This window comes from Nerophis ophidion, linkage group LG11 (assembly GCF_033978795.1).
Source record: "Nerophis ophidion isolate RoL-2023_Sa linkage group LG11, RoL_Noph_v1.0, whole genome shotgun sequence".
Classification (NCBI taxonomy): Eukaryota; Metazoa; Chordata; class Actinopteri; order Syngnathiformes; family Syngnathidae; genus Nerophis; species Nerophis ophidion.
This window is the reverse complement of record NC_084621.1, coordinates 17,864,575-17,877,757: the sequence shown is the minus strand read 5'-3', so window position 1 is coordinate 17,877,757 and position 13,183 is coordinate 17,864,575. Positions and strand designations below refer to the sequence as shown.

General features: G+C 46.7%; 1 protein-coding gene across 1 annotated transcript in view; it reads right to left on the bottom strand.

Annotated features, from left to right (window-relative positions):
* LOC133561726 (WD repeat-containing protein 26-like) overlaps positions 1-13,183 on the bottom strand; it is a 50,137-nt gene that overhangs the window by 22,776 nt on the left and 14,178 nt on the right. The window contains exons 5-8 of the mRNA XM_061915210.1: positions 11,511-11,608; positions 6,640-6,796; positions 3,794-3,932; positions 3,580-3,720 (exon numbers count right to left, since the gene is read on the bottom strand). Coding sequence (XP_061771194.1) covers positions 3,580-3,720; positions 3,794-3,932; positions 6,640-6,796; positions 11,511-11,608 — 535 coding nt within the window. The remainder of the gene's footprint in view (positions 1-3,579; positions 3,721-3,793; positions 3,933-6,639; positions 6,797-11,510; positions 11,609-13,183) is intronic.

Here is a 13,183-nt window from a genome sequence, read left to right as displayed (position 1 = left end):
CAGAGTCTCCTGTCAGAGAGAGTTTCAATTCACACCTCCGGGAGAACTTTGAACATGTCACGAGGGAGGTGCGGGACATTGAGTCCGAGTGGACCATGTTCCGAACCTCTATTGTCGAGGCGGCTGATTGGAGCTGTGGCCGCAAGGTTGTTGGTGCCTGTCGTGGCGGTAATCCCAGAACCCGTTGGTGGACACCAGCAGTGAGGGATGCCGTCAAGCTGAAGAAGGAGTCCTATCGGGTTCTTTTGGCTCATAGGACTCCGGAGGCAGTGGACGGGTACCGACGGGCCAAGCGGTGTGCAGCTTTAGCGGTCGCGGAGGCAAAAACTCGGACATGGGAAGAGTTCGGGGAAGCCATGGAAAACGACTTCCGGACGGCTTCGAAGCGATTCTGGACCACCATACGGCGCCTCAGGAAGGGGAAGCAGTGCACTATCAACACCGTGTATGGTGCGGATGGTGTTCTGCTGACTTCGACTGCGGATGTTGTGGATCGGTGGAGGGAATACTTCGAAGACCTCCTCAATCCCACCAACACGTCTTTCTTTGAGGAAGCGGTGCCTGGGGAATCTGTAGTGGACTCTCCTATTTCTGGGGCTGAGGTCGCTGAGGTAGTTAAAAAGCTCCTCGACGGCAAGGCCCCGGGGGTGGATGAGATCCGCCCGGAGTTCCTTAAGGCTCTGGATGCTGTGGGGCTGTCTTGGTTGACAAGACTCTGCAGCATCGCGTGGACATCGGGGGCGGTACCTCTGGATTGGCAGACCGGGGTGGTGGTCCCTCTCTTTAAGAAGGGGGACCGGAGGGTGTGTTCCAACTATCGTGGGATCACACTCCTCAGCCTTCCCGGTAAGGTTTATTCAGGTGTACTGGAGAGGAGGCTTCGCCGGATAGTCAAACCTCGGATTCAGGAGGAACAGTGTGGTTTTCGTCCTGGTCGTGGAACTGTGGACCAGCTCTATACTCTCGGCAGGGTTCTTGAGGGTGCATGGGAGTTTGCCCAACCAGTCTACATGTGCTTTGTGGACTTGGAGAAGGCATTCGACCGTGTCCCTCGGGAAGTCCTGTGGGGAGTGCTCAGAGAGTATGGGGTATCGGAATGTCTTATTGTGGCAGTCCGCTCCCTGTATGATCAGTGTCAGAGCTTGGTCCGCATTGCTGGCAGTAAGTCGGACAGGTTTCCAGTGAAGGTTGGACTCCGCCAAGGCTGTCCTTTGTCACCGATTCTGTTCATAACTTTTATGGACAGAATTTCTAGGCGCAGTCAAGGCGTTGAGGGGTTCCGGTTTGGTGGCCACGGGATTAGGTCTCTGCTTTTTGCAGATGATGTAGTCCTGATGGCTTCATCTGGCCGGGATCTTCAGCTCTCACTGGATCGGTTCGCAGCCGAGTGTGAAGCGACCGGAATGAGAATCAGCACCTCCAAGTCCGAGTCCATGGTTCACGCCCGGAAAAGGGTGGAGTGCCATCTCCGGGTTGGGGAGGAGACCCTGCCCCAAGTGGAGGAGTTCAAGTACCTAGGAGTCTTGTTCACGAGTGGGGGAAGAGTGGATCGTGAGATCGACAGGCGGATCGGTGCGGCGTCTTCAGTAATGCGGACGTTGTATCGATCCGTTGTGGTGAAGAAGGAGCTGAGCCGGAAGGCAAAGCTCTCAATTTACCGGTCGATCTACGTTCCCATCCTCACCTATGGTCATGAGCTTTGGGTCATGACCGAAAGGATAAGATCACGGGTACAAGCGGCCGAAATGAGTTTCCTCCGCCGGGTGGCGGGGCTCTCCCTTAGAGATAGGGTGAGAAGCTCTGCCATCCGGGAGGAGCTCAACGTAAAGCCGCTGCTCCTCCACATCGAGAGGAGCCAGATGAGGTGGTTCGGGCATCTGGTCAGGATGCCACCCGAACGCCTCCCTAGGGATGTGTTTAGGGCACGTCCAGCTGGTAGGAGGCCACGGGGAAGACCCAGGACACGTTGGAAAGACTATGTCTCCCGGCTGGCCTGGGAACGCCTCGGGATCCCCCGGGAAGAGCTAGACGAAGTGGCTGGAGATAGGGAAGTCTGGGCTTCCCTGCTTAGGCTGCTGCCCCCGCGACCCGACCTCGGATAAGCGGAAGATGATGGATGGATGGATGGATGTATACCTCCAAAAGTTATGGGGAAATACAAGCATGCTTGTATGCTAACTGTAACATTTGTCGGGCACCAAAGTATATCACTTTTGGGGTGTGTGCCTGGAAAATGTGTTAAAAAATGCTAGCATGGTAACATTAGCATGCATCAAGTACCAAAATATGACTGATATGTATACATAGCCTAATACAGATATACCGTATATACAGTATTTCCTTGAATTGCCGCCGGGGCGCTAATTAATTTAAAACCTCTTCTCACTCCGGCGTTTACCAAAGGCATGCGGTAAATTTAGGCCTGCGCTTAAAAATTTGAGTGTGATGTAAGGATATCTTAATGAAAAGCACATTTAATAAAAAAAAGTTATTATGGTCTTACCTTTACTTATAAATAAAGTCCATGCGCAGCTCCTTCTTATCAAAAGCATCGATAACTTGTTTATAGAAGTCTTCCTTATCTTTCTTCAGTTTTAAAAGTCTCTCTGTCTCAATGGAGATCTTTCCTTTATTACCTCCTGCTTCGATTGAAAGTCCAGTTTAGAAAACTGTTGTATTTAGATATGTAATCCTCCATGTTAAAAGTGCAAGCGAGAGGAAAAAATAAACACTCTTGCTGCTCGTTATCACTTCTTCTGCAGCCGAGTAGTCGCAAGAAGGATCACTAGCGCCCTCTACCACCAGGGGGCGGGAGTCATTTAATGACTCATATTTGACACACGCAGCTACGGTATATTAATAAAACATAGCTGCTTACTGTTCTTTTTAGCATATTCAATAGCTTGGACCTTATATCCTACTGAATAGCTCTTAATCTTCTTCCCTGTATGCGATTTCAAATGATTGAAATCGGCCTCCTCCATTTTGAAAATGATGACAGGTGAAGTGTCCCTCGTGACGTGACGAGTTTGACCCGGTGTAAATTCTAGGCATATACTAATCATTTTGCGAAACGAGTTTGACCTGGCGGAAATTCTAGACATGCGTTAATAAAAATAATATTTTGCGAAACGGGTTTGACCCGGCAGTAATTCTAGGCAGGCGCATACTATATACCCGGCGCAATTCAAGGAAATACGGTGTTTATGTATATATATCTGATTGATTGATTGATTGATTGATTCTCTCCATTTCTGTAAGATTTGCAACATTTTTTCTCTTCTCTCTTTAATTAGCATTGTTCACTGTTGATGGGAAGCTAACCAGCTAGCTATCCAAAATGTGGCGCAGGGCGCATTTGGTCATGCGCCTGGTTTTTGATTGACCACTGGGCACGTTGGTAGACAAAAACCGGGAGAGATTTACTCAACGCTTTTAGCTACCGCACATTCCGCTAACCCCAAACTCTTGTTGCTTAGCCGGACTTCAACTAATTGGGATTACTTCCAGATCAAATATAAAGGATTTAGTTTTCTGCAAAGACCGACAAAGGACTGTGATTTGATGTTGATGTTTCACCTGAACATTCCACAGCCACAGCTCCGAGCAGTCGTCCGGACCACAGGCCAGCAGGTAGGAATCATCGGGGCTCCACGCCAAGTAGGAGACGCCGTAAGCGTGACCCTCCAGAGTTTTCATCAACTTCAGCTGCCGGCTTTCCTGTTTGGAAGCAGCATCAGGGTGGAGTGTTTGTGTGGCGGACCACCGTCAGGACCCAGGAACAAGGACTCACCGGGTCAACGTGCCAAATAATGACAGTTGTGTCTTTGGAACCGGTGGCCAGTTTTGTGCCGTTGTTGGAGAACTTGCAGAACCAGACTTCGTTGCAGTGTTCGGTGAGTATTTGCTGAGTGTAGCACGGGAACTGTTTCCTGCAAACAGGAACACACACCTGGTGTTGGTCAACCCCGGACTGCAGACCACAGCTGGGGACCTTTGGACACCACACCATTTCCTGCCATTGCCATTCCACTCACACTTCATAGTCCTGACAACCTCAATCTCCATTCAAACCTATTCTTGATTCAAAGCCATTCTTGATTCTAACCAAGTTTCTATTCAAACAGATTCTCGATTCAAACCTATTCTTAATTGAAACCAATTTTGTTTAAATTGATTTTTGATTCAAGACCATTTTTGACTCATATTATTTTTCAATTGAAATCATGTCTCAATTCAAACCGATTTTTAATTCAAACCGATTCTCAATTCAAACCTATTCTTGATTCAAACCGATTTTTGATTCAAACAGATTCTTCATTTAAACCAATTTTTTTTTAATTGATTTTTGATTCAAGACCTTTTTTGACACATATCATTTTTCAATTGAAATCACATCTCGATTCAAACCGATTTTTGATTCAAACAGATTCCCAATTCAGACCAATTTTTTATTTAAACAGATTCTCTATTCAAACCTATTCCTGATTCAAACCGATTTTTGATTCAAACCAAGTTTCGATTCCAACTGATTTGTTTCGATTCCAACTGATTTTAAATTCAAACCTATTCTTGATTCAAACCGATTTTTGATTCAAACCGATTCTCAATTCAAACCTATTCTTGATTCAAACCGATTTTTTTATTCAAACCAGGTTTCGATTCAAACTGATTTTCAATTCAAACCTATTCTTGATTCAAACCAATTTCCGATTCAAACCGATTTTCGAATCAAACAGATGCTTCATTTAAACCAATTTTGTTTAAATTGATTCTTGATTCAAACCGATTTTCGAATCAAACAGATTCTTCATTTAAACCAATTTTGTTTAAATTGATTTTTGGTTCAGACCATTTTTGACTCATATTATTTTTCAATTTAAATCAAGTCTCAATTCAAACTTATTTTTGATTCAAACCGATTTTTGATTCAAACAGATTCTTCATTCAAACCAATTTTGTTTAAATTGATTTTTGATTCAAGACCCTTTTTGACTCATATCATTTTTCAATTGAAATCACATCTCGATTCAAACCGATTTTTGATTCAAACCGATTCCCAATTCAGACCAATTTTTTATCAAAACCGATTCTCAATTCAAATCGATTTTTGATTCAAACCGATTCTCAATTTAAACCTATTCTTGATTCAAACCAATTTTTGATTCAAACCGATTTTTGAATCAAACAGATTCTTCATTCAAACCAATTTTGTTTAAATTGATTTTTGGTTCAAGACCCTTTTTGACTCATATCATTTTTCAATTGAAATCACATCTCGATTGAAATCGATTTTTGATTCAAACCGATTCCCAATTCAGACCAATTTTTTATTCAAATCGAATCTCAATTCAAACCTATTCTTGATTTAAAAATATGATTTTTGATTCAAAACAGGTTTCGATTCAAACTGATTTTCAATTCAAACCTATTCTTGATTCAAACCGATTCTCAATTCAAACCTATTCTTGATTCAAATCAATTTTCGATTCAAACCGATTTTCGAATCAAACGGATTCTTCATTTAAACCAATTTTGTTTAACTTGATTCTTGATTCAAACCGATTTTCGATTCAAACAGATTCTTCATTTAAACCAATTTTGTTTAAATTAAATTTTTAATTCAGACCATTTTTCAATTCTCGATTCAAACCAATTTTGGATTTAGACTGATTTTAGATTCAAACCAATTCTCAATTCAGACCAATTTTAGATTCAATCCGATTCTTGACTCAAATCAATTTTCAATTCAAAACAATTTTAGATTCAAACCAATTCTAAATCCAGACACTTTGATTCAAAACGTTTTTCGACTCAAAACAATTTCTTACTAAAACCAATTCTTGATTCAAACCGATTAATGATTCAGACTAATCTTTAATTCAGAAACATTCTTGACTCAATCCATATTTTGATTCAAGTCGATTCTTGAGAATTATTATGTGATATAATAAATATATTTTTTTTAATACATTTTCAAAACGGGTTACAAAGCAATCTAAAATGGAGAGATGGCCTAAAATAGGTCTTGTATCACGCACAATATCACACACAAGTGAACACTCTGCAGGACCGCTTGTATCACACATTATATCACCTACGAGTAAACACTCTGCAGGAGTGCTTGTATCGCAGATATCACACACAGGTAAACACTCTACAGGACCGCTTGTATCCCACATGACATCACACACAAGTAAACACTCTGCAGGACTGCTTGTATCGCACATTTTCCATCCAAGCCATCGTGCTACGACACTTGTTCTTTTGCTGACATCTGACTGGTATCAGTATCAAAGGCAAAGACAAGTGCTCCCTAGGGAAGACTGGGACGGACAAGTGCTCCGTAGGGAAGACTGGGACGGAAAAGTGCTCCCTAGGGAAGACAGGGACGGACAAGTGCTCCCTAGGGAAGACTGGGACGGAAAAGTGCTCCCTAGGGAAGACTGGGACGGACAAGTGCTCCGTAGGGAAGACTGGGACGGAAAAGTGCTCCCTAGGGAAGACTGGGACGGACAAGTGGTCTGTAGGGAAGACTGGCATGGACAAGTGCTCCGTAGGGAAGACTGGGACGGACAAGTGCTCTGTAGGGAAGACTGTCATGGACAAGTGCTATGTAGAGACCAAGACAAATCTTACCGGCTGCATCCGTGGTCCAGCAGCAGGGACACAGAGTCCAGTCCAAGGTCCAGCTGGGTGTTGTGGTACAAGCAGCGCTCCCTCTGCAGCTCAACCGCCTGCTGGAGCAGAGTCTGCAGTCGGCGTGGAGGCAGCATGACTGACGGAGGCAGGTAAGCTGGACACACACACACACACACGTGCTAACAGTTAGCACGCTGCCCAGATAGCGTCAAGTAACCAAAACAATATGTAAGTTAGCATGCTGACAGTAATATGCTGACAATGGCATGTGTACAGTTAGCATTAGTGAAATACTAACATAAATTACGCTTGAAAAATGCTGACTGTAACATGCGTCAAGTGCCAAAATAGTATACTCTGAGGTGTGGAGCTGAAAAATGTGGTAAAAATACTAGCATGCTAACATTAGCATGCATCAAATTATGACTGAGGTGAGTACCAACAAAATCACAACTCACCTTGGACAATCAAACTACCATCCACACACTCCACTCACCTTGGACAACCAAACTACCATCCACACACTCCACTCACCTTGGACAACCAAACTACCACCCACACACTCCACTCACCTTGGACAATCAAACTACCATCGACACACTCCACTCACCTTGGACAATCGAACTACCACCCACACACTCCACTCACCTTGGACAACCAAACTACCATCCACACACTCCACTCACCTTGGACAATCAAACTACCATCCACACACTCCACTCACCTTGGACAACCAAACTACCATCCACACACTCCACTCACCTTGTCAATCAAACTACCATCCACACACTCCACTCACCTTGGACAATCAAACTACCACCCACACACTCCACTCACCTTGGACAATCAAACTACCACCCACACACTCCACTCACCTTGGACAATCGAACTACCACCCACACACTCCACTCACCTTGGACAACCAAACTACCATCCACACACTCCACTCACCTTGGACAATCAAACTACCATCCACACACTCCACTCACCTTGGACAACCAAACTACCATCCACACACTCCACTCACCTTGTCAATCAAACTACCATCCACACACTCCACTCACCTTGGACAATCAAACTACCACCCACACACTCCACTCACCTTGGACAATCAAACTACCACCCACACACTCCACTCACCTTGGACAACCAAACTACCATCCACACACTCCACTCACCTTGTCAATCAAACTACCATCCACACACTCCACTCACCTTGGACAACCAAACTACCACCCACACACTCCACTCACCTTGGACAACCAAACTACCACCCACACACTCCACTCATCTTGGACAATCAAACTACCACCCACACACTCCACTCACCTTGGACAATCAAACTACCATCCACACACTCCACTCACCTTGGACAACCAAACTACCATCCACACACTCCACTCACCTTGGACAATCAAACTATCACCCACACACTCCACTCACCTTGGACAACCAAACTACCATCCACACACTCCACTCACCTTGGACAATCAAACTACCACCCACACACTCCAGTCACCTTGGACAACAAAAAAAACATCCACACACTCCACTCACCTTGTCAATCAAACTACCATCCACACACTCCACTCACCTTGGACAACCAAACTACCATCCACACACTCCACTCACCTTGGACAATCAAACTATCACCCACACACTCCACTCACCTTGGACAACCAAACTACCATCCACACACTCCACTCACCTTGGACAACCAAACTACCATCCACACACTCCACTCACCATGGACAACCAAACTACCACCCACACACTCCACTCACCTTGGACAACCAAACTACCATCCACACACTCCACTCACCTTGGACAACCAAACTACCATCCACACACTCCACTCACCTTGGACAACCAAACTACCACCCACACACTCCACTCACCTTGGAGAACCAAACTACCATCCACACACTCCACTCACCTTGGACAACCAAACTACCACCCACACACTCCACTCACCTTGGACAACCAAACTACCATCCACACACTCCACTCACCTTGTCAATCAAACTACCATCCACACACTCCACTAACCTTGGACAACCAAACTACCACCCACACACTCCACTCACCTTGGACAACCAAACTACCATCCACACACTCCACTCACCTTGGACAACCAAACTACCATCCACACACTCCACTCACCTTGGACAACCAAACTACCACCCACACACTCCACTCATCTTGGACAACCAAACTACCATCCACACACTCCACTCACCTTGTCAATCAAACTACCGTCCACACACTCCACTCACCTTGGACAACCTAACTACCATCCACACACTCCACTCACCTTGGACAATCAAACTACCATCCACACACTCCACTCACCTTGGACAACCAAACTACCATCCACACACTCCACTCACCTTGGACAATCAAACTACCACCCACACACTCCACTCACCTTGTCAATCAAACTACCATCCACACACTCCACTCACCTTGGACAACCAAACTACCATCCACACACTCCACTCACCTTGGACAACCAAACTACCACCCACACACTCCACTCACCTTGTCAATCAAACTACCATCCACACACTCCACTCACCATGGACAAGCAAACTACCACCCACACACTCCACTCACCTTGGACAACCAAACTACCATCCACACACTCCACTCACCTTGGACAACCAAACTACCATCCACACACTCCACTCACCTTGGACAACCAAACTACCATCCACACACTCCACTCACCTTGGACAACCAAACTACCATCCACACACTCCACTCACCTTGGACAATCAAACTACCATCCACACACTCCACTCACCTTGGACAACCAAACTACCATCCACACACTCCACTCACCTTGGACAATCAAACTACCATCCACACATTCCACTCACCTTGGACAACCAAACTACCACCCACACACTCCACTCACCTTGGACAATCAAACTACCATCCACACACTCCACTCACCTTGGACAACCAAACTACCATCCACACACTCCACTAACCTTGGACAACCAAACTACCATCCACACACTCCACTCACCTTGGACAACCAAACTACCATCCACACACTCCACTCACCTTGGACAATCAAACTACCATCCACACACTCCACTCACCTTGGACAACCAAACTACCATCCACACACTCCACTCACCTTGGACAACCAAACTACCATCCACACACTCCACTCACCTTGGACAACCAAACTACCATCCACACACTCCACTCACCTTGGACAACCAAACTACCATCCACACACTCCACTAACCTTGGACAACCAAACTACCATCCACACACTCCACTCACCTTGGACAACCAAACTACCATCCACACACTCCACTCACCTTGGACAACCAAACTACGATCCACACACTCCACTCACCTTGGACAATCAAACTACCATCCACACACTCCACTCACCTTGAACAACCAAACTACCATCCACACACTCCACTAACCTTGGACAATCAAACTACCATCCACACACTCCACTCACCTTGGACAACCAAACTACCATCCACACACTCCACTAACCTTGGACAACCAAACTACCATCCACACACTCCACTCACCTTGTCAATCAAACTACCATCCACACACTCCACTCACCTTGGACAATCAAACTACCACCCACACACTCTACTCACCTTGGACAACCAAACTACCATCCACACACTCCACTCACCTTGGACAACCAAACTACCACCCACACACTCCACTCACCTTGGACAACCAAACTACCACCCACACACTCCACTCACCTTGGACAACCAAACTACCATCCACACACTCCACTCACCTTGGACAACCAAACTACCATCCACACACTCCACTCACCTTGGACAATCAAACTACCATCCACACACTCCACTCACCTTGGACAACCAAACTACCATCCACACACTCCACTCACCTTGGACAATCAAACTACCATCCACACATTCCACTCACCTTGGACAACCAAACTACCACCCACACACTCCACTCACCTTGGACAACCAAACTACCACCCACACACTCCACTCACCTTGGACAATCAAACTACCACCCACACACTCCACTCACCTTGGACAACCAAACTACCATCCACACACTCCACTCACCTTGGACAACCAAACTACCATCCACACACTCCACTCACCTTGGACAATCAAACTACCATCCACACACTCCACTCACCTTGGACAACCAAACTACCATCCACACACTCCACTCACCTTGGACAATCAAACTACCATCCACACACTCCACTCACCTTGGACAACCAAACTACCATCCACACACTCCACTCACCTTGGACAACCAAACTACCATCCACACACTCCACTCACCTTGGACAACCAAACTACCACCCACACACTCCACTCACCTAGGACAATCAAACTACCACCCACACACTCCACTCACCTTGGACAACCAAACTACCATCCACACACTCCACTCACCTTGGACAACCAAACTACCATCCACACACTCCACTCACCTTGGACAATCAAACTACCATCCACACATTCCACTCACCTTGGACAACCAAACTACCACCCACACACTCCACTCACCTTGGACAACCAAACTACCACCCACACACTCCACTCACCTTGGACAATCAAACTACCATCCACACATTCCACTCACCCTGGACATCGAAACACTTCAGTTCCATGCACGTGTATTCAAGTGTGCAGGTGATTTCTTGCTTTGTTATTATTAATACGTGTGCAAAAAAACGATTCAACATTGTCTCCATGGGGTATAGTGTGTAGAATTTTGAGGATGAAAACAATGTTTGTCCACTTTGGAGCAAGGCTGTAAGAAAAGTGGCTGCAAGCAGTACTATTACTCGGGCACGCTCCTCCAAGTCCGACGTCACTCACTCTGGAGTTTGTCCAGCAGCTTGCTCCGGGAGGCGGGGCCTTTGCCCTCCCAGTCGGACTTGGCCCGCAGGTCGTCCGCATGGCTGCACATCAAGTACCTGGACAGACAAAACAACTTTGTCTTCTTTTCCAAACAGTGAATTCATACCGCGAATATTTTGCTTTGTCTCCTCCCGCCTGCCTCGTTGCGCCCTGAGGGATAAAGAGCCTGCTCCATGGACAAATAAGGATGTATACCAAGCACCAATACTTTTTGGTACCGGTTCCTAATTGGGTAAGGCCAGAAGGACTATTAAGATTGTGGACTAATGTGTGCCGTGACAATAAATCCTGCTCAAAGTCGAGCAGGCCAATAAGAGTTAGTCCCGCACTGTGCACTCTTCCCTCACTGGGGACCTGGCAGGGCAACACGGCCATTAGAAGGGGTGTGATTAGTGGTGGCAGCAGGTGGGGACACAAGTCTGCAAACAAACTGGTGTGTGAGCTAAGACACTCCTAGCATCAAGACTCTGGACACAAGAGGACGACACATAAGTCAACAGGAAAGGAAGCAGAATAACAATGCACACAAACCAAGACATGACCTAGGTCTTGGGATCATGACATGACCTGCGTCCTAGGGTCATGACATAACCAGGTTCCTGGGGTCATGACATGACCTGGGTCTTGGGGTCATGACATGACCTGGGTCTTGGGGTCAAGACATGACCTGGGCCTTGGGGTCATGACTAGACCTGGGTGTTGGGGTCAAGACATGACCTGGGTCTTAGGGGCAATTCAAGACCAGGGTCTTGGGGTCATGACATGACTTGGGTCTTGGGGTCAAGACATGACCTGGGTCTTGGGGTCATAACATGACTTGGGTCTTGGGGTCAAGACATGACCTGGGTCTTGGGGTCATGACATGACCTGGGAGTTGGGGTCAAGACGTGACCTGGGGTCATGACATGACCTGGGTCTTGGGGTCATGACATGACTTGGGTCGTGGGGTCAGGACATGACCTGCGTCCTAGGCTCATGACATGACCTGGGTCTTGGGGTCATGACATGACCTGCATCTTGGAGTCATGACAAGACCAGGGTGTTGGGGTCATAACATGACCTGGTTCTTGCGGTCATCACATGACCTGGGTGTTGGGGTCAAGACATGACCTGGGGTCAAGACATGACCTGCGTCCTAGGGTTATTACATGACTTTTGTCTTGGGGTCAAGACATGACCTGGGCCTTGGGGTCATGACATGACCTGGGTGTTGGGGTCAAGACATGACCTGGATCCTAGGGTCATGACATGACCTGGGTCTTGGGGTCAAGACATGACCTGGGTGTTGGGGTCAAGACATGACCTGCATCCTAGGGTCATGACATGACCTGCGTCTTGGCGTCATGACATGACCTGGGTCTTGGGGTCAAGACATGACCTGCGTCCTAGGGTCAAGACATGACCTGAGTCTTGGGGTCATGACATGACCCGCATCTTGGAGTCATGACAAGACCAGGGTGTTGGGGTCATGACATGACCTTGGTCTTGGGGTCAATACATGACCTGGGTGTTGGGGTCAATACATGACCTGGGGTCAAAACATGAACTGTGTCCTAGGGTCATGACATGACCTTGGTCTTGGGGTCAAGACATGACCTGGGTCTTGGGGTCAATACATGACCTGGGTCTTG